Below are 22,373 nucleotides of genomic sequence, written 5' to 3'. Positions count from 1 at the left end.
TGCATACGCTCATAATTTTCATACTTAAGTTTCAAATTCACTCAAGGAACTATTGTGTTCATACTACAATTTGTTTTTATTATCTTTGTTTTGAGTTCTTGCAGTTTATATTGTGTGAGCCATTCTTTTCTTTTTCTGCATGTAATTATTGTTATGCTCCCTTTGCAACAGAAAGAACTTAGAGAAAGAGATGTACATTCTTACATTTATTCTTACACTATACAGATTGTTCTCAAGATAATATTAAAAGTGCTTCTGGGTGGAGCATCCATCTGATACTCTTTATTGTCTACAGCAAAGCTGTTTAGTTTGACTTGCTGGCAACATCTGGCTTTATAAATGGAACCACCACAGTCCTTGCATTGGTCATGGGGCGCAGGCCACAGGATAAAGCAAGCATGTCCTTCACATCTTGTCTATTGGAGCAATTTCTATGCACCTATCTTTGAATTCTTACTCATTCGTCTTTCCATCACATCCCATTTATGCCAAGCTTTCCCTTTTAGCCTGGAAACGAGAAAAGACATATGTGCTATGAAATTAAATGAAACAAGCATCCAAATATAACCCAAGGTCACTACTACCACATGAAGTTATCTTCTCTATTTAATATACAGCACACCAAGCTTTCATTTTAAAGAAATGAATTTGCAGTTGGAATATTGGGGTGGCGGAGTAGGAGAATGAAACAGCAATTCATTCTAAAAGCTTGTGAACAAACAGCAATGCCTCAAATGTGTCACTTAGAGAACTCGTGATCTACAAGCCCATTGCATCATACTAAATTCCTGACTCATTGTTTCCATTTTGGGGTTAGCAATGCCATGGGTTTTTCCAGAAGGCACAACAGGGCTTGACTGCTGGATGTCTCTCAACAAATTTATAGCATTTTCACAGAACTTGTTATCAGGATTCATTGTGGAAAGTCATGAATTTGTATTGTGAATGTACCCATCAGCTGTGGGAGGGGGCAACTGAAAAACACGGCTAGAATAGGCAGCCACCAGGAGAGCCACGATTCAAGGAAGCAATGCAGAAATCCAAGATTGTGTGCTGTTTGCATTGTGGGTAGCTCTGCACACTAACTGAAAACAGGCCCCAGAATTCTGTGATGTCACAGGTGATTCTGGGCTGCATTAAATTCAGGCCTAGACTAGACGTAGGCAACTCAGCTCAAGGAGGCACTCACCTTCCTGGAAACAACATACACATTTGGGCTCCCATCTTAGCATTTTTGGCTCCTTGTGTAAGCTGGTTGTATGCCCCCAAAATGCTCTGCAAGGTGGTCTAGGGTACAGAACAGTGAGGCACTCACCTTGACATTCCCTATTCTACTAGGTTGGTACAAGATATGGCCAGCCCCATTCATGTTCCTGAGGAAGTCCTTTAAAAAAGACCTCTGCAGCAGCCCTGCTCTCAGTAGTCTCTTGCACTCAGAGTACTGACATCACCTGTGATTGGGAAGAGCTGGTGCTCATTTTCTCCATGGCTCTCATCCTTTGTCTGTCTGCTGCACGGGCTCTTGGCAGCAATCAAGATGACTACAGCAACCAGGAGCTTGAAACCCAAGAATCCAGCCACAAGGAAGCGAAGATTGACTTCAGCATCTGACAGGGTGCTTTGGAAAGATACAAATGCGACAGGGCATGAAGCAGGTAATTTATTGTGAAAATAATTATAATAAAGAAAAGGAGGGGAAACAATTTCTCCATTGAGCCACTCGAGGTTGCTTGGCATGGCTGTTGCTGTTTTACATTGCAGCCATTTCACTTGGGGTAGCTAGTGACTGCCAGTTCTAATTAATATGTCCAGGTGTCATTTCCAGTATTTATGTATTTTTTTCATCAAATTTATATACCACTTGATCCTAAGTCCTTCAGATTTACTCAGGGAACTATTCATTGTACACAGTGGGACTTGCTTCTGAATAGAATTGCACTGCAAATGCAGAAATAGTGAAGTAACGAAACTGCAGCAGTTTTATTGGTCTTTAAGCAGTGAGGACTCAGGTGCAATGTTTCAAAATTATTTTTGAGCTTAACTGGTTAACTTTGTATGCAGTAACACAGGGATGAGGGGACTCGTGGATCTGCAGATGATGTTGGATGACTACTCCTGCCCGTGGACCATGCTGGGTGGGGCTGCTGGGAGTTGGAGTTCAGCAATATTTGGTGAGCAGAGTTTCCCCGTAGATGCACTAACAGAAAAGCTCAGAGTGCCAAACTCTGCAGTGCAAGGCTTATTTCCTTTTGCTTGATGCCCCAAATCACATTCAAAGTTGCTTAGAGTTGCAGGGCTCATAGACGTTGCAAGAGCCTAATGGAATGTATGGTATCAGAAGCTGCCCTTAGATGGTTTGGCTCTACCTCAAAGATCCCTCCTCCAACTCTTGTCAATATTTACATGCAGCAATAGCAGCTGTGTACGAATAACCAAAGTTCAGTATCTCCTATATATGAAGAAGTCCCCAGCTCTGCTTGTTGTATGCCACTTTTAGGAGACCTTGAATAGTTCCCTAGATAATGGATAACAAATGGACAGTGAGCCTGACAATGAATGAATGAATGAATCTTTATTTGCATCAGCCACCAGCCATAGCCTGACAAGATGGAGGTGCTGAGGGGTAGGTCTTGGGGTTTGTCCTGTCCTTGATGGACTCACACTTTCCCTTAAGGAGCAAGTATTCAGTCTTGGGTGCTCCTTGATGCCACTCGGTCTCATTGAGCTTCAGGGGAGGGCAGTGGGAGTGCTTTTTACAGATTTTAGCTGCTGAGTTGCCTTCCCCTGTAGCTCAGGACATGGGCTGTGTGCACATTCCCATTCACTCAGCATTCAGTGGGGTACCCTTGCTGGGTTGGGAAACGGAGTACACATGGCATTAGCCACAATCCGTATATATTCTGTCCTTTCTTATGAAATACGGTGTATGATGTGTTACTCCATCCCTCCCAACAGGATTTAGTTCTTGCATTGAGAAAAAGAATGACCCGGCTGTGCTTTAAGATGGCAATGTGTACACAGCCAGAGTCTGAAGGAATGTGACGCAGCCGTGTTGCTGAAGCAAAGCTGGTCTGAGCCTGGATGGAACATGGAGCTCCGTGGAAAAAGAAGAAGTGGGATATGGAACTGAGGGTCTTAACATTCACATGGAAGAGGAAAGTTAAGATTTTTTAGCTTGGCTAGATTTATGAGGTGCTTTTGCCTTCCTTCACAGTTCATTGTGTTTTGAAAATGTTCCTCCTGTCGAGTTCCATTTGTTTAACATAGCTTTTGGCAAGTATAAAATTCATTTTGCTGCCAAGAGTTTGCATTCCACATGGAAGCCTAATGAAGGGTGGAAACTCTTCCTACAGAGACTGGAAATATTCTGTTCTCTAAGGGCCAAAGTACACATGATGGCATCAATCCCGAGTGTCAAGACTGGGTTCCTGACAAATCCCTATAAAGCAGGGGAGCATGGATTGGGTGTGGGGGATGAACCTTTCCCCTACCAGTACCCCAGCAGTTCTTTTAAAAGCTAACTTTTCTGACTTTAGGGGCGGAGGGTATAACAGGAAAGAATTCCCACCAGTATGGAAATAGTTAAAAAGCACTTAATTTACAGCATTTTCATACCATCCATTAACAGTAATTTCTTTGGATGGTGTACATTTAAAACACCCACACCTAATAAAATATAAAAATATTATAAAAATATGAAATCAAACAGCAGCTAAAACAACTTTAAACTAAAACCAATAGGTCCGAAGGTCTAAAAAAGTACCCAAAACATGCTTTTAAAACTAAACACCCTGGGGAAATAAAGAAGCCTTATCCAGATGCAGTAAAAACCACAATGTAGGTGTCAAGTGAGCCCTGCTGAGGAGGGCTTTCCACAAGTAGGGGGCTACCACTGAAAGGGTCCTGTCTTCAGTAGTCTTCTGCCTGGCCTAATGGGGTTGGGGTGGGCAGGTGGAGAAGGGCCTCTGAATATTATTTTAGCATGCAGACAGGTATATGAGAGTTGTTCCCTCAGGTACCCTGGCTGCAAGCTATTCAAAAGTCATACCAGACCTTTGAACTGAGCCTTGAAATAGGCTGGAAGTCAGTGCAGATAGCAAAGCACTGGCATAATGTCACCATTTCAGCCTGTTCACAATAATCTTGCTGCCCTATTTTGGACCAGCTGAAGTTTCCAGATCATTTTTCAATGCTGGGGTAGCCAATATGGTGCTCTGTTGGACTACAATTCCCACCATCCTGGCTGGGGCTGATGGGAGTTGTAGTCCAACAACAAGCCTTAGGAACGGTTGAGGGAATTGGGTATGTTTAGAGGAGACTAATAGGAGATATGATGGCCACCTTCAACTATCTAAAAGGGCAGACACATTGGAAGATGGAGAAAGCTTGTCTTCTGTTCTTCAGGGGAGGACTCAAACCAATGGATGCAAGTTACAAGAAAGGAGATTCTGACTAAACATTAGGAAGAACTTTTTGATGGTAAGAGCTGTGGAACACATTTATCCAGAAAGTGGTGGACTCCCCTTCCTTGGCGTTTTTAAGCAGAGGTTGGATGGCTATCTGTCAGGTGTGATTAATAGAGATTCCTGCCTTGCAGGGGGTTGGACCAGATGACCCTTGGGGTCCCTTCCAACTCTATGATTCCATGACATTTGGAGGGCAGCATATTGGCTACCCCTAGTATGAAGCATTGCAGTACTTCAAGTTTCATCAGGAAAGCATAGGAGAGGGATGGAGTTAGCTTTCTCCTCCTGCCTCCTCATACTGTGCTTTAAATCTCCCCCACTGCCTTACTTTATAGGCCTGGCTTGGAATCTGCTACCAGCATGTCTGTCTTACATGGGCAAATAACAGCTGAAGCACCCCTGAGATGTCACAGCTGAAGAGTCCCAGTGAATTATGTTCAAGGTAATCACATTTAGCAGATTTATTTGAGCCCACCCTTTGTCACTTGCTAGCAACACAAGTGTAGGAGCTGTAATGAGAATGGGTAATTTCTATGTCAGAATCATCTTGCATATCCCTGGTGAGATGTGCCAGTCAAGAAGAGGGGAGGATGCAGAGAATCAGAAATTTCCAAGGAAATACAAGGTTCAATAGGGCCTCGAATACATTTTCCCTTCTGCAACGCAGGGGGGAGATGATGATTAGGGTAATTTTTTAAGAGATGGTCAGGCAAATCTAATTCTAAGAATTGGAAACACACCTGAGTCCTTCGAATCCCCTGCAGTTTAGCTGGATGGGGTGCTTTGCTCCATGACATCATCATCATCATCATCATCATCATCATCATCATCATTTGCAGCCTACATGTTGAACTTTATTTTTTTGCAGCCTACATGTTGAACCTGGCTCAGTGAGGTGAGGTGTGGCATCTACTCTACTAACTTCCTGTAGTCCATGTGCTTGTATGCCCTCACCTTTCCTTGGAGACATGTTTGACACTCAAGATTGTGAAGGAAGCTATTGTCTTCCTACAGTGAAACCAACAGGGCAGGAGTCTGGTGCCTCTTACTCACCAGAACAAGCAGAGAGGTCTCCAAAATGCAGCAAGGTTAGACCACCACTAATTGATTTATACACATTGCCACCTAAAAACTTGCTGGACCAAAAAGCGATTAAGTCCCAAGGAAGGATGCAAGTCTATTAAAGCCATTATATCTGTCTCTCATCTCTGCCATCAAGCTTCATCACTAACCGGCTGTGTGCATATTGCCAACTTAAAATGCAGCGAGGTTGCTTACCTCCTCCACCCCTTGCCTGAAAAAGTACCTGCATGTTATTGTACACCTCAATATGGCTGGATGTGCTTCCGTGTCACTCACAGTCTATCCACACCAGTGTGTGGGGATGTCTTAATACGTCTTAACATTTTCAGATCAGATTGAAGCTGGTTTGGAGGGGAAACACACCAAAATGCAGCACTTCTCATTAATCTGCAGGTTAGACATGGATTGTGGCTAATGCCATGCACACATGGCTTCACAAACTATCTGTGCAAAAGAGCCTAAATTTCCTTAATGAAAAACCAGGCTTCAATTTTGACTGTATTTGTATCCTATCTATAGTAAGAACTGCCGATCTTGCTACTTAAAAACCTGTTGTGTACTCTCCATACCAGAGTAGCTTGGCATGGGATTTATTCATTCCAGCTCCCCGCCCCCCCAGCCTCGAGCTGATGAAGTTTAAGTGTGTGCTGAGATGTTTCCTGTGCTGCTGTTATTTTTGTGTTCAAATGGTTATTACTGTATTCATTTCAACTTGTTTTTTATTCAGATTTTGCCATGTAAGCCACCTTGGCTGAATCCACACAGATACAAAAAAACACTGTGAAAATGTTTTTTTTAAAAAATGTTTTAAAATATATATGGAGCTTGCCATTATCCCATCAGCCCCATCTAGCATCACATTTGTATAATGCACTTAAAATGTTATATTTGCAGCTGTATAGCTAAGTCCCTTAGGCAAAATACATGTATATGCGTATATTTACAGTGGCACCTCGGGTTACATACGCGTCAGGTTACAGACTCTGCTAACCAGAAATAGTACCTCGGGTTAAGAACTTTGCTTCAGGATGAGAACAGAAATCGTGCTCCAGTGGCGTGGCAGCAGCAGGAGGCTCCATCCCCATTAGCTAAAATGGTGCTTCAGGTTAAGAACAGTTTCAGGTTAAGAACGGACCTCCGGAACGAATTAAGTACTTAACCCGAGGTACCACTGTATTTGCATATATGACAATATGCCTGAGGCTTACCAATAAAACGAATGTACAGATTTACCTGGAGATGCTGTGCACTGCTCTGGGCTCCTCAGGTGCCTCAGTCTCCCATAGGCCTGGTGGCAGAAACAGAGTAATTTAGTTGGCAAAATAATAACATCTTAAGGCAGGGGTGGGCATATTTTTTTACCAGAATCTTGAGGTCTACCAATCTCAGCTGGTGCAGAATAGTGGCCCAGGCAAGTGGACATATGTTAAGAATTAAGGGGCAAGGGGGGGAAGGCCAAAAAAAAAAAAAAAAAAAAAAGAATTAAGGGGCAAGGTACATCTGAGCATAAGCTCTGCCCAGGGATTTGGGATTGTTGCTAAATTTTTTTTAAAAATTTTTTTTAGTCCTTTCACACAATAAATCTCCTCTTGGTTTTCTCCCAAGACTTGTTTTCCCAGCAACTTTTTACAGAGGAGGAAAGCTTTTTCTAGTTGTTGTTGTTGCTTCTGCTGCTGCTGTTGGGCAAAGATTTCTGACTCCAGTTGTCTATCAACTGCAAATCAGTCAGAGATTGATCAGAGTAAACCCCTATTTACCTTCTGCTCCTTTACCCAAGGCAATGATTAAGAGCAGGCCGCTGTCACAACCAGGAATAAACACATGATGGGCTCATCCATACTGTTGCTCATTGTGGATAGCAAGTTTCCTTGTACCTCCATCAATTCACTGTTGGGCATAGGATGTTCTCCAAACCACTGCTTTCCTCTCTTTCTCAGTCTGGATTTTTGCCTGCCATGGATACTCCAAAAAGGAGAAGGTATTAGAAAATCCAGATTGAGGAAGAGAGAAAGATGAGAGGACAGTAATTTGGAGAAGAATGGCATTCAGACAACACAGAATCAATGGAAGCACAGGAAGCTAACTATCCCCATTAAGCAACAGTATAGATGAGCCCAAAGACCACTTGTAGGTTTTGGACTAGCAGTGGAATCCTATACCTCTCTACTTGGAAGTTCTCAATGGAACTTACTCCCCAGTATGTACCATAAGTGTGTAGACTGCAGCCTTAAGGACATTGCTCTGTAGCTGAAGTCTTCCATCTTTGTTGAAACAGGGAAGGCCAGTGCCTTCTTTGTGCTGAGCAAGAAGTTTACGCCTGTGCCTGCTTTAATCATGTCTTTGTACAGTGGGTCATAATTTTGTATCATAGACATGACTATTTAGAAGGCAAGGCTTACAGCTGATTAAAGACCCTGGTGGGACTTACCTGTCAGAACTTCCACCTTCACTTTCTGCAGGATATTCGTAATCCCCAAGAATTCTGCCTTGCACTGATACAAACCAGCATCCTCTTTCTGGAATGGGTCAATGGTCACTGTGAGAATCCCCTTCTGGATGTTGTCTGCAATGGCGGTGGTGCCATTCTTTCTTTTGAGGAACGGCATCCAAAAACGCCGGGCGCTGACAACATGCTGACATGACATCTCACTGATGAGCTTGCACCAACTCTTCTCTCTCCACTGGTACTCCTGGGGGTTGTAAGTGCAATTGATGGTGATGGGCTCTCCTTCGACACCATACACCGTTGGAACATCCTCAGTCACATATGCTTCTAGGAAGGAGAGAAGGGTTGTATTCCATACTTCCATTTTTGTAAAGGGAGGTGACCATATTACAACACTGGGGCCAAATCACCCAGAGCCCCACCCACATTGCTCAGATATATATAGTTTACAATATACATGACCTGCATAAATGGGGAGGAGATCCCTCGATGTAAGAAGGCAAATCCACCCACCCACACCCCAGCTGATTTGCTTGCAAATTGCTTTAGTCAACAACTTTTCAAAATTCAGTTTGTGCCAAACCTTGAGGTCTCTGAAGTCTCTGCATCACTGGTGGGAAGATTACTGGGCTGTTTTAATAGATGCGAGACCTTGGAGCCAGGTCTAAGGCCTATTAAAAACATTGTTATATTCATGCTTTTTTACATTAAAAAAAAAAAAATCTTGCTTAAGCTGGGCATTTTTGTGTGAAGGAGCAGCAGCTGTGGGGGGCCTTAATCCAGAACATGCTCCTCATCTAGGTCAGGCCCTATACTGATTTCCGGCTGAAAATTCTCCTTCTCCTGTGGCTGTTTATTCCCCCCCCCCCCAAGTGCTGTTAACTTTACTTACGGTGGCACAAAGCAGCTGGTGGGGGCAATATGCAGCAGGCTATCAATTTGGACCAGGAATAAATTCAGGATCAGAAGCCCACAAATCTGCTTCTTGTTCAAAATAAAAATGGCTAGCTTAAGCACATTTTAAAAAAGCATGAGTAATGTAAAGTATGATTTGGTCAGATGTGACTCACGCATGCTGCCTCTGCCTTAAGTCCTGCTCCAGAGTGGTGCAATATGGGGATTGCGGAAGAGCAGCCTGAGGCTGCTTTCAGACTGTCACTATTTTGTGGGTATGATTCAGTCATACGGTGGGAAAGTTAGGTTGAGCAATCAAAGTCTGGCGGAACAAACCCTCTCCCCAAAACCCACAGATTTGGGGGAGTTAGAAAAATAATGGGGAAATGTAATGCAAAGTGTGGGATAATGGTGATGTTTGGTGATGTCATATAACTTCCATGCAAACAAATCAGGATGCATGCTCAATATAACATCGTACAACCTCTGTGCAAATTTGTGCAACAAATTGGGATGAATGCTCAACAAACAGGTCTTTTGGAAGAGCTCTCAGTCTGCATTGCAAGGGGTTGGATTATCCAACCCTTGGGGTCCCTTTCAGCTCCAAAGTTCTATGATTCTATGATTTAGCGACCAATTTCAAGAGAAGGAAATCTATTGATATAGACAGAGGAGCTCTCTCTAGTGCATCTTTTCTTGACACGGGCGATTCCACTGCATAAGGGAATTACTTAGAGATTTTTGCACTTGAAGTCAGAATCGCCTTCAACCCCTTTTCTGAGCTGGGACAGGGGAAAATGGAATCTGCTGCCTGAAGAAACAGTTTCATGTTGCTTCATGGTCCAGAATGCCTCTTGTTGCAGCTTTGAAAGGTTGTGTTCACACCAGTGCAACTCCCTTGCAATCTATAACATTCTGTACATGTGTCGGTCCTTTTCATTCCCTTGCAGAATGATGTATATTTTGCACATTGGTAACCTTTAATAGTGTGTGTGTTATGTTCTCCTTAGAGGTGAAAAATAGTGGAGGGGAGGATTGAGAAGAAGAGAAATGGCTGGATGAGAAAGGGTTTAGCATCCCCTCCACATCACCATCCCTTAAACTCACAGCCTCCAATATGTTTTTAACTACTGCTTCTGATCAACGCAAAGATTTTTGCTAAACACATCCTGTCATGATTCAAATATTTCTTATCTCATTGCTACTCCATTCCTTGCCCATTTTCAGCTCTCCCCTGTGGCAGAGAGGAGGGTACAAACTCCTCTGCACCCACCGAATATAGTGGGATGTGAAACAAGCATGCAAACAAGCAGAGCAAATGGATAAATAAATAAAAGTAAGCATAAATATCATGGAGGATAAGGCTATCAGTGGCTAATAGCCATGATGGCTTTCTTCAGCTTCCACTGTTGTTGCATTAGCATAGGAATCTGGTTTGCCATTGTGAGAACAAGATGCTGGACTAGTTGGCCTCTGGCTTGATATAGCTGGGTTTTCCTTATGTTCTCATCTAGCACAGAGTGCTTCTGCTTTGCCCTTTGGCTGATCACAGTTTGAGGTTCTCGTAATTTGTATCTGCTGTACAGAATGATAGAATGTTATGTCTATACAGCCAGAGGACAGACCCAACAGACTCCTTTAGCTCAGTCTCTTGCACTGTGGACATAACTTTCCATATACACTATCCCTAGCCCATTATCCCATTCAATGCAATTTGCAAAGCGTGCCACATGGAGACAGCAGAAGCAAGCAAGATGTACCACTGGTGCTTGGCAAATTAAGAATGACATTTTAGTAAAAAGTTTCTTAGTCCAGATAGCTTGTTTTCAGCAGGATCAATTGTGCCTTGCCTTCAGCATCATGCATGCATATCAACCCAGTCCTTATCTGACCCATTCATACTAATCTGTTCCTCTAGCCTGCTTATCACCCACTTATCCAACCAGCATAGGATTCTAAATCTCATACCTGACAAGGAGACCAAGAAGATGAGATGCACAAAGTTCTCCATCTCACTCCAGCAGATAAAGAGAGAAGATTCGCAAGTAAAGATGAAAACAGAGTCTTGCACAATGGCAATTATTTTTGCCTTACTAGACACAAAAGACACAGAAGAGGAACATCTGTCACTCTCTGTTGTGGATTAAGCAATATACCAGCAAAATGTACTGAAAATGTAGGGATCAGCAGTGCTATGCCAGGGAGAGGGATCTAGAACCTGACAGTTTTCTTTCTCCAAACCTTTATTAGGCATTACAGATATAGACCATCTTAAAACATCCATATACAAAAATTTAAACAAAGAAGCAGCCATAGAAGATATATAGTAACAGAAATTTTTATTGGAGTGTCTTCCTGCTAAACTGCATCATTTACTAAGAGATACTACCGACAGTAACTCAATCACCCTTGCAGTTACCTCCAGGTTAATATCAGACAGGTAGAATCTGATATTTTCATTGTGCCATGATGTTTAACTACCCAAAAAGGGGGATAACGTGTTTATGTACCTGGTTGTGCAGTGGGCAGTAGAAAAGAATATGTTCTACAGTGTCTGGCACATTCAAATAACATCCTCAATGTCTATCATTTCTAGGGATGTTTAAATATCTGCCCTTAACAAAATCTGAGGGGGAAATGGGCTGGAATTATTAACTTTGAGATATAAGTGATCCTGTTATCAGTTGTATTTAAACCATAGAACTTGGGGGGAGCAGATTTTATCTACAGCTGACTCAATGTTTTGTTTTTCAATATCCCTTAATCTAATTTGGATATTGCGATAAATATATTGCTCACTAGAATTATGCAATAATAGAATTATGCAATAATTCCAAGTCAATATCAATACAGTAGATCTAATTCTGCTATGTATGAGTTGGAGCCATCTGGATTTATAGGAGTCCTTAAGTAAATCGGAAAGCATACTTGAAGGTTGGGAACGAAAATGGCAATGTGGCGAGTATTTTATAGTGCTAGTCCACGCCCAATATTCCATCATGTGTATACCTAATTCTGCACACATTGTCTCATACTTGATTGAATTTGGGAGCCCGAAGAAACTTGAGTGTATCTTATTTAAATCACTATTATATGCTTGTATCCATATTGGGATCCCAAAAAGTAGCTGGTATGACACTTTAGCTTGAAAAATCTGAATGGCAGCTGGTATAAATTGGTTACCTAGAAAGCAGGAGAGGGACAGCTGTCTCAGAAGAGGAAGTCATGATGATAGGCATTGACCCCCAGCCACAACTCATGCCTGCTTATCATTGCTGATGCCCACCGAAGTCCCATTGACTTCCCTGGCAATTTGCAAAGATTTGTGCAAGTTCTTGAAATCTGCAACTGATAGCCAGGTTCACAGGTTATTTAAGTGAACCTGATTCAGTGTGTGTCATACTTATTGCACTGGGTTCACTTGTTAGGTACACAGTCTGTGCACATATAATTGGACAGAGACTACTACAGATATGAGATCCTGAGAGCAATTTCTTACACACATGAGAGTGACAGAAGTGCACTCCATATCTTTAAAGAAGTGAACAGGCTTGAGTACATGCCATCAATAATGATTGGTAAGGTTTTGTGGAAACCTGTAGATCATATTTTTCTGTGTTGGGCATAGTCTCTGTGTTCCTGATATGTAGCAATGCCACACAAAGTTGGCACCATAGCATCATATCCTAAAACCAGACTGGCATTAAGAGGGCCCTCTTTAGTTTTGTCATCATTGAATTTAGCATCTCAGTTCCTCGGGAAAATAAGGGGCTCCTGGAGAGTTTTCTAGCATTTTGTGTTAACCTTTGATGGTGCTTTCTGGGAGCTGGGTATTAACAAACTTGGGAACTGTAGTTCCTGTTCCTCTTTTGTCCCCCATGATCCTTGCCTGATCTTTGCTTTGTTTAGCAGTTCCTCTTGTCTGCTTAAATCTGCAAATACCCTACGCATTCCTACCACTTCTCCTTGGCTGCCTCTTTTTACAGCTGTACTCTGTGGGTGTGCTTGTGTAAGAAGGTTTAATGACTCACACCTCACAGCAACTGTGTACAGTGTGTGTTGCTTTTGTGCCTCCATCACCCAGTGCCCCCCTGCTTGGGTTTAGAGCATCACTGCTTGGAGGGTCTCTAGACAGATGAACCAGGCTGGTGCATTTTATTTCTGCAAATTAGCTGCACTTGTTTCCACAGAGCTCCAGGCCAGTTGCACATCTTACATTCTGTCTGGGGGATCACTTCTGGAAGGTCTGTGGCAAAGTTGTCATCAGTGCTGCATTCACCTGTCATATGGCTGCCCTAGCACAAGTAGGAGCAAAAACCCACCTTCCTTGGCTTAGAGTCATGTCTGCACTAGGAATAATGGTTTGTTTCATCCCCAAACATACCACAATGTGAAGCTAAGGTTTGTTCTTGGCTTGAGTGAAATAAACCACAATCTCTGGTTCAGCCATAATGCTGAGTGTGATTTGTTGCCTCCACTTGCTCTAGGGGAGGAGCTAAGTGGGAGAAATTCCTGTGTTTGCAGTAAATCATTCATTATGGCATGGGTGGGCAAGCTCAGACCTGGAGGACAAATGCAGCCCTCCAGATATCTTGAAATGGCCCTTGGGACAGACCTGGGAAGATCTGTGTGCAACCCCTCCCCCTCACTCTCTGACCCACTCTGTGCCCACACAAAAACTCTCTCTCCTGAGACTTCATGGGACCAGGCCCATGCAAACCCCCTCTCTCCACCTCCTACCAACCCTGTGTCCGCGCAAACTCTTACACCACTCTCCACCACAGCAGGCCTATGCAAACTCTCTTTCTTACTCTCTGCATCCCACCCTCTGCCCACACTAAATCTCTCTCTCTCAAACGCCTCCTCCCAGACCCACCACACTCTCTGCCTGTGTCCTGTGATCACTGTCGCTCTGCTTCTCCCATGGACCAACCCTCTCCCTGCACAAACTCCTGCTCAGCCTCTCTTGCTTCCTTCCACCCACCCACCAGTGCCTGGACCCATCCCCTGGCTGCAGTTTTGAGGAAGATGAGGTCCAAGTTCAAAAACAGTACATTAATGTGTGTGTGTGTGTGTGTGTATAGATTAATTTTTTTTAAAGGACAGTCCCATTTTTCAAAGGGATGGGTGGCAAGCCTATCAAAGGTAAAAATTACATTCTTTGCTTCACCCACTTTTGCCTCTGGCTCTGCCCCCAAAAGACCATTGGGCGGGTTGCCCAGAAGGGAATGAGCTATGGTTTTGCCAGGGTGTGTGAACTGGGGAATTGTGTTATCCCAGATACAGGATTATGTACTCAAGGGACATATCAATGGAACCAAAGCTAAGCAAAGGAAGAGCAACTGCTTCTTCCTCCTCCTCCTCTGGTTCCTGCTAGTTCTACCACGATAAGGTAAGCTTCCTCAGGGGAAACGTAGGCTGAGGCCACCCAGCTCCTAAGAATCTAGCTGTGGGTTGAGGCCTAGCCTGGGACAATTGAAAACACCTGCTTTCCTGAAGAGATGGGTTTCTGTGGGTATCCTTCTGCAGTGACCACAGGCCCTCCAGCCACTGTAGGAACAGCCAGAGCTCAAGGAAAGAGACAGAACACGGCCCCCACCACCCCTGTGTTTTTGCTGTTGAAGTTTTTAAGACCTGCGCCAGAACATAGTGAGAGATCACTTGGTAGACTGCGCAAGAAATCTGCTTGCTATTTCCTGCCCTTGGCACTTTTGAAGAACTGGCTGCTGCTGGTTATGGTTTTGTTTTTGTTTTTTTTAATGCCTGGCTGCCCTGGAAAGTTTTCACAACAGACTCTGCTTCCTAAATTTGAGCAATTGACAAATAATACTGATAACAGTGGGACGCGGGTGGCACTGTGGGTTAAACGACAGAGCCTAGGACTTGCCGATCAGAAGGTCGGCGGTTCAAATCCCCGCGACGGGGTGAGCTCCCGTTGCTCAGTCCCTGCTTCTGTCAACCTAGCAGTTTGAAAGCACATCAAAGTGCAAGTAGATAAATAGGTACCACTCCAACAGGAAGGTAAACAGCGTTTCCGTGCGCTGCTCTGGTTCGCCAGAAGCAGCTTAGTCATGCTGGCCACATGACCTGGAAGCTGTACACCGGCTCCCTCGGCCAATAAAGCGAGATGAGCGCCGCAACGCCAGTGTCGGGCACGACTGGACCTAATGGTCAGGGGTCCCTTTACCTTTACTGATAACAGTGGTTGTTGCTTTTTAATATATAGAATGAATTTAAATTGTTATGATGCTTGTGTTATCAAAATTACTTGGCTTGCTCCATTATGTTTCAGAATGACTTGGTATTTAGACTGTTTACTGGAAGGAAGGTCCATAGCTCAGTGGCAGAGAACTGCTCTGCATGCAGAAGGTCCCAGGTCCCTGGCATGCTCATGTAGGGGATGTGAATGCCCCTGTCTGGAATCCTGGAGAGCCCCTGCCCCTCTGTGTAGCCAACCCTGAGCTAGATGGACCAATGGTCTGGCTCAATATAATGCAACTTCTTATGTTACTTATGTCTTGACATTTCCCATTGTGTTGTGAGCTTCTTCGTGGGACATTTATGTGGATAGCAGCACACATCAAATTGCAGTAATAATCATAGAACTGTCTTGCTTTGGCAGGCCAAAGGTCTGTTTCATCCATCATCCTGTCTGTCAAAGTGGCCCGGTTTCCTTGATGCACAAAAAGGATTTGGGAAATGTGTGTTTTCAGTGGGGGAGCTGATGATGTCCGTGCTCATTGGAGTGAAGGTTGCCTTCCTGTGACTGAGGCTTTTCAGCCATTAGAGGGCAGACAAGGATCAGAAATAAAAACAATTCACACAACCCATAAGCAGTCCCTACTGATGAGAGGCTTGTAATGCAACCAACGACCACTAGATGGAATTCTGTGACCACACTGCTGGTAATGACCAAGGCTTGATCGTTCATTGAGGACTCAGAAGTTTTTTCCATAGCTAGCTGCACTTTGCTGACTTATGAGAAATAGAAGCAGCTACCACTGCTCAACTTGAGCCAGTCATTTTGGGCTTGGTGTGACTGGACAAACTTGGAACAGAGATTATTTCAAACTATGTTGCCAGTGACTTCTTCTCTCTCATAGGTACTATAGTATGGATGGGGAACCTGCAGCCCTCCAGGTGTTACTGGACCACAACTTCCATCATCTCTGGCCATTGGCCTTGCTGGCTAGGGTTGGTGGGAGTTGAAGTCCGGCAACATTGTGGGCCACAGGTTCCCCATCCCCAAATGACAGACAGCAAAGTGCTAGAGATGAAAGAGATGCCTAGAGTAAGCACAGGAACCTCCCAACTGAGGAGCGTGCAAGGAAAACACACATTGGACAGAAGGAAGAAGAGACTATTTTGTTTTATAGCTAATGTCATTATAAGCATTACAGAGAGGTTGCAGACTTCGAGAGAACTGGGAGAATTTGTAGACGTTTAAGCGCTGTTTTAGCTAGAGATGGGTAATAGTTGTATGTAGGGATGGGTAAGAAATTTGATTCAGTTCACATTTAAAGGCAAACCTAGTGTGGTCACACTTTTTGAAACAGTATGCAAACAGAAACACAGGCATTCTTTGACTTTGCACTTACCCAGATTTTGCAATGCATCTCTCCAGCCAAGTAACTCATACAAAAATGCACATGCTAAGGTCAAATGTGTGTATAAATGCATAGATTGGTGAAAATAACATACCAAAAAGCATTATACTGTATTAGGGGAAATGGACTTTTTTTTTAAAAGCAAACTGATGTGGAAATGTGGAGAACTTGTGATTGGGAAAATGAGAACAGAGAAACTAAATTGACAGATTTTCCCATCTTTGGTTGTGAGTGCGGATCTGAATTCTAACCATAGCTTAGTAGTAGTGTACAAGAAGGTCACAAGTTCAATCCATGGGTGTCTCGGGGGGGGGGGAGGCGAGGCTAGGGGTGCAATTGCCCCCTGAAGAACCACAATCCCCAGATTGCCAGCATTCTTTTTTCCCAAAAGAATAAAGTTCTAGCAAATATAAATATAAATATAAATAATATAAATATAAATAACCTGATATATGATGCAAAATGTGCAGGCATTATTCTTCTCATTTGTTTTGTGAGAAACTAGCCAGCTCACACTTTTCAGTATTTTTAGTCAATGAATGAAGTCATAGCAATGACTGACATTTAGGAAAGCTGATTTAGCCAATTAGACAAAGAGAGGGCTAGAGTGAAACACGAATTATATGCTAGATTCTTAGTTTGCTTTTAAGCCTTTTCTGATGGTCTTCCCTGGTGGGTTGCTGCCCCAATAGAAAACAATTGAGGTGCCCAGGATTTTAGTGTAACTTCGATTGGGGAGAACAGTATCATCTCCAAAGCGAAAGGCAGCAGCAAAAATAGGCACACACGACCTTTCAAACTCTTATTACCCCCAAAATATCATTTCCTTCTGGTTGTGAAAACATTAAAAAATTACCTCCTTCACCCAGACATGAAAAACACAGAAATGGAAGCAGCTGCAATGCATGTGCCCCTACACCTCTTGGTTCAAACATTTAGAGGGTAAGGATTTTAGCACAAAATTGGTTGCTCAGTCAGTAAGCACAAGGCAAGGGAAAGAATTTGAGGTACAATGTTGTTAAGGAAAAGCACCCCTGCTTTTAGAGTTGTGACTTCAGTAACATACAGGAGCACAGATGCAGGGAGGCTATAGCTGGGGGGTGGGGGAAGGTTTTGGATGGACCGATCTGAATTGGGGGCTGGAGGACAAGCTGTGTTTGTTCAGGGGTTACAGATGGAGGAGGCCACGGCGCAGGCTGAATGTATGGCTGAGCTCTGGGTATACAGGGCTGTGAGCTTGCAGAGATATGAGAACAGTGGCCTTGGCTGTATTGTAAAGCAGAGAGGCCCCACAGCAGCCAGCAGCAGCTTAGTGAGAGGCCTGGTGTTTGGTCTGTTCCACATCAATGGGGCGTCCAGCTGTGGCTGAGGATGAAAGAGAAAGAGAGGATTAAAGGATCCCAGGGTCGTCTCTAACCCGCCTAAGACTCACCGGCAGGGCAGTGCGCAGCTTCAGGAAGGTTTCTTCATATGGAAAATATTAGGAGACAGGCGAAAGAGAAGCTTCTCCCCAAAGTGCGGGGGGGGGGGCACATTTATTCTGACGGAGCCCTAGAATCTTAGAACCAATGAGATCCAAGTCAAAAAAAGCCAGTTCCCACTGCCAAGGGAGGGAGGGAAAATTCAACGAGTTTACATTCCAGTGGTCATGTTTACTGGGCTAGATTCATGTCTGAGGCTGAAATCAGTGTTTGCTTAGGAAGATCAGTTCATGCAAATGTAAAACACTAACTGAATCTATATACATTTTGTTTCTGCTACCCCAAACGCACCGCGATTGTCACCTGTAGCACAAATCTTGCCAGACAGGTTCAAAGCTGCCCTGTAGTGTCTCTTGCAAGAAAGAAAAGAAAAAAAAAAGAGGGGGATATTCGCCTGGCTGGTTTTGATGGGACTTCTTTCCAAAGAAGTGTGCTTGGGAAATGCTGTGTGTGAGTGACATGATTTGGGAAAAGATAGCTCAGGCAATGTGGGGTGGGAAGTAGAAAGATCCAAATCCCCTTTGATAATGAAAGACGGAGGGGGGACACGCAGAGAGTAAAATAAGATATAAGCAGAGAAGGAGAGGGGGGCGGAGGTGGTGGTGGTGAAAGGGAGAGAATGAGAAGAGGAATCGGTGGTGAAATCGGACTGGCCGCTCGCTCCCTCGTGCTGTTACGCAGATCACCAGGTGGGGGCGCCGTGCCTGCAGGAACCAGGCGCCTCTTTCGGACGGTCCACTTCGCTGCAGGATGTTTGTTATTGGCAACAAATTGCTAACAGAAGTGAGAATTGTTGTGCTCTAATCAAGTGAGGGTGAAGTTGGCTGCAGCGGGCCGAGCTTAAAGGGTGTGGAGCAGTCTTCCCCAGTTAGGGAGCCAGCGTGTGGCCCATAGGTTAGAGTTTAGGATAAATAATCTAAAAAGCGAGCGTTTCCTGTCTCCTGTTTTGGCTGCAGGAATCTGGCTGGTTTCATTTACAGCTATTTTCTTTCCCTCCTTTTTTTTTTTTTGGTCTTCACGTGGCTATTTCCATCTCATCAGCCCTTCTCCACCCCCACCCCCACCTCCTCCTCATCCCCATCCCTCTCTGGCTACTGACTGGTGAGATCTCCGGAGGATTCTTCACCCCAGCGCGCTCCTCCCGAGCTTGATAGATATCATTGAACGGAGTGAACTTTCTTGACCTCGCTTTTATGACGGAGAGAACACACGCCCCTACAATGGTGCGGAGGATGCACACGCCACACACACACACACACACACACACACACACACACACGTCGGAATGTGGGTATGTCTCTGGATTGACGCCTCCCGATATTGTCTGCTCAGTCCAGGTAACTCTGGCAAACAGCCCCAAATCCTCTCCTGCAGCACTTCAGACGTGATGTCCTATGTGTGTGTGCTTTTCCTGTAAGGAAAAAATATCATTTACGAGCCAACCAGCCACTAGGTGTTAGTGCAGATGTAGGAAGTGAAAGCAAACAATGATGCTGGCACACTACAGGAGAGAAATGACTGATCAGCATATAGAAACATCTGGGAGAAACTCTGGAAAGAAAGGTCTTTGGGGAGATGCCATTTGTTGGAAATAAAGAGTGCCATGGTTTAATGGTAGGAAAGGAAACGGCATGTCACAATATGCATAGCTGAGGGGCTAAGAGACTGCAGTCTGAACAAGGATTCCCTGGCTCACAGTGGCCTTAGGTAAGCTTTCATTTCTCAAGCCTCAGTCTTCCAGCTGTAAAATGGGGATAGCAACACTGACCTGCCTTTTCAAGACTGTTGCAAGGGTTCCTGATATAATGGGCATATTTGTTCAGAAGTAAATGCCATTGGGTTCAATGTGATTTAGGCTGCACGCTGATACCCATTTACCTTGGAGTAAGCTCTACTGATCTCAATGGGAGTTACTATCTACAGGACTTTGGCATTAATTCCAGGGTGTGCTTAGGACCGCAGCTTGAAATGAGTAAATACTAAGCATATTGTTATTTGTGAGGTGGGTGAATATTTGTGTGTGCAGACATCACGTGCATGTTGGCCAGTGAAATAAGCCAATAAGGAATTTAAGAGGAGTGCCCAAGGACCAGAGTGATTTCAAGAGCAAAAGAACACTGATGAAGCCAATGCTGCATGCTGAGTGCTAGCAGTGGGGTTATATTTGGTTAACCAGTGGAACTCCTTGCTGTGAAGTGTTAAAAGAAAGCTTTCCGGAGGTTTTCCCCAAAACAGATGTCCTAAATGCATTAGCACATGCCTTCTCTCATGATCTTGGGCTGCAAAGATTCCTTTCACCCACCTTTTCTGCCCCCTCCTCAGCAACACAACAATCTCTTTGTGCCCCCGGTTTGGAAAGCTGCACCTCCTCTGATCCCCTCCCTGGGAAGTCCATGTGGATGTGGGGCTGCCAGGCTGCCTGTCTGAGCCGCTTAGTTAAGAACAATAAACAAACTCCTAAATGGAAGGATATTCTTTTAAACCTGACTTCTTCTGCCTGCCAGGGAAATGCAAACAGCCCAGCAGAGCCCACCTCCTGTCCCCCTGCAGCCCCTGGCTCCGCATCTTTCTTGAAACCCGATCTCCTTCACTTTGGAGCAGCCGAGCCGTGTGGCCTCTGAGTGCACCTTAGCCCCTGACCCTGTCTGGGCCCTCCTGTCCTTTTCCTGACACATGCCAGTGCAGCATACTCACCCAAGCGCACTTACCACTTGTACATCCGCCGATCAGCTTGCTTAGTCACACGGCTAACCACCCGCACCTACAGACTGGACATGCATGCACTCATGAACGCGAATCGCTTATAAAGGCAAAGGGCACCCTGGCTCCTCTCAGTCATACTCTATACCATTTGCACGTGCACACACACACACACACACACACACACACACACTCATCTAGTGACTTCTTACCCCTTCCACAGACAGTGGTACATGAGGCTGTGTAAAAAGGCATCATAACTACTCGTGGCCAATAATTCCATGTGCTATATACATGGCATAAATGTTCATGCAGGGCACACATGTGATCATCACCCTGTTGAGCCGCATGGGTTAGCAGCAACCAGAATGGGAATTGCCTCCTCTCAGGTGCGGACAGCCAATCTATTCACATCAGCTTATTCAAGTTGACTCATAGTTTAGGTTTTGAGGGACAAGGGTTCGATTCTTGTGGCCCATATGTTTTGCTTTGTTGAAGAAAGTTTAGCTGGAGTGCTAGACCAGAATGAATAATAAATTAGTCGTCAGCCAGAAAGCCAGCCTGGGATGGAGAGCTGATGTACATTTATTTTGATGTATTCAATTTCTATCCCGCCCTTCCTCCCAAAGGAGCCCAGGGCGGCAAACATCAAAACGTTCAAACAATGTTACATTGAAGATGGAGTCCAACATTTCCACCACAGGTTGACAGCTCATAAGATTTGAAGGATATTTGTGGATCTGAAAACACAAGGTACACATGGCACGAGGAACTGTGATCTTCTGGTGCTCCTACAGCCTTGCTTGCCATATGTTTTGAGAAAATGTACATGCATATGTTGCAGAAAAGACATGGCTGGCCTGAATAGGGAACTTTCTTTTCCTGGAATGTGAAAAATAGCCCTTAGGAGGAGCTGTGACTGTCATGATAGCTTCACCCATTGCAAGCAAAAGACAATATATTCTCTCTCTCTCTAGAAGGTTATTTGCATGTTTGAAAACCCATTGTCAGGGGCTCAGGAGCAGAAGCACAGGGAAGAGGGGAGATGGAGAGCGAAGGGGAAGAATCTGAGGGCAGCGTAGGAGAAGATGACAGTGGCCCGAGAGATTCCATGAGCCTCTCCAGCGAATCGGAAGATTCACAGAAGGGGGCGCCGGTGGCCAGGGCAAGGGGGGTCCCAAGGGGGACACTCCAGAAGCAAGGGGCCAGCGGGGACTCCCAGAGCAGCAGTTGGAGATCAGGACCAGCTTCCCCACCTGAGCATAGTGGGGGGGAAGAGTCCCAGGTATCGGGGGTAGCGTCTCCCCCAGCAGGGAGAGAAGAGGAGTCAGGGCTGACCACGCCTCCATCAGAGAGTCAGGCAACGGAGGGGAGGTCAGGTCCAGCTAGCATCCCGGAAGAGGGAAGCAGTGACAGAAGCAGTGTAACGGTCAGGAGGAAGGTCACTGGGTTGGCGCGAGAGCCAAGTTCAAAAGTACAGGCGCGCAGGGCAGCAGAGAACGAGGATTGGGAACCGGGTCCTAAAGCCCGCAGGATGCAGGGGGAGGAGTCAGGGGACTCAGCGTCAGAAGAGTCCAGAAAGGGGAATGCCCCAGCGGACAGGAGGACCCAGAGGAGAAGAGAGCAGAGGAAGAGGTGGAGCAGGGCTAGAATCTTAAACTGGTGTCAGGGGGGAGGAGATTCAGACGGAACTTCG

The 22,373-nt window shown here is 44.8% G+C and overlaps 1 protein-coding gene across 3 annotated transcripts; it reads right to left on the bottom strand.

The window, feature by feature from the left end:
• Positions 1 to 193: 193 nt before the first annotated feature.
• On the bottom strand, positions 194 to 11,007 carry LOC307219080 (triggering receptor expressed on myeloid cells 2-like). 3 transcript variants are annotated; one of them, XM_079981964.1, is made up of 5 exons: positions 10,858 to 11,005; positions 7,978 to 8,319; positions 6,783 to 6,837; positions 1,452 to 1,618; positions 194 to 507 (listed from the first exon to the last, which is right to left on the bottom strand). In XM_079981964.1, the coding sequence occupies exons 1-5, from the start codon at positions 10,898 to 10,900 to the stop codon at positions 503 to 505; spliced, it is 612 nt and encodes a 203-aa protein (XP_079838090.1). In that variant the 5' UTR covers positions 10,901 to 11,005; the 3' UTR covers positions 194 to 502. The 3 variants fall into 3 exon arrangements, with proteins under 3 accessions (XP_079838090.1, XP_079838089.1, XP_079838088.1); XM_079981963.1 differs by having other exon boundaries at positions 7,978 to 8,322; positions 10,858 to 11,002; XM_079981962.1 differs by lacking the exon at positions 194 to 507 and having other exon boundaries at positions 514 to 1,618; positions 7,978 to 8,322; positions 10,858 to 11,007.
• Between the last annotated feature and the right edge of the window lie 11,366 nt (positions 11,008 to 22,373).

Source organism: Podarcis cretensis (genome assembly GCF_951804945.1).
Source record: "Podarcis cretensis genome assembly, chromosome: 6".
In the NCBI taxonomy this organism is placed as follows: domain Eukaryota; kingdom Metazoa; phylum Chordata; class Lepidosauria; order Squamata; family Lacertidae; genus Podarcis; species Podarcis cretensis.
Note: the sequence above shows the minus strand (reverse complement) of the source record. Positions and strands in the feature narration are given on the sequence as shown.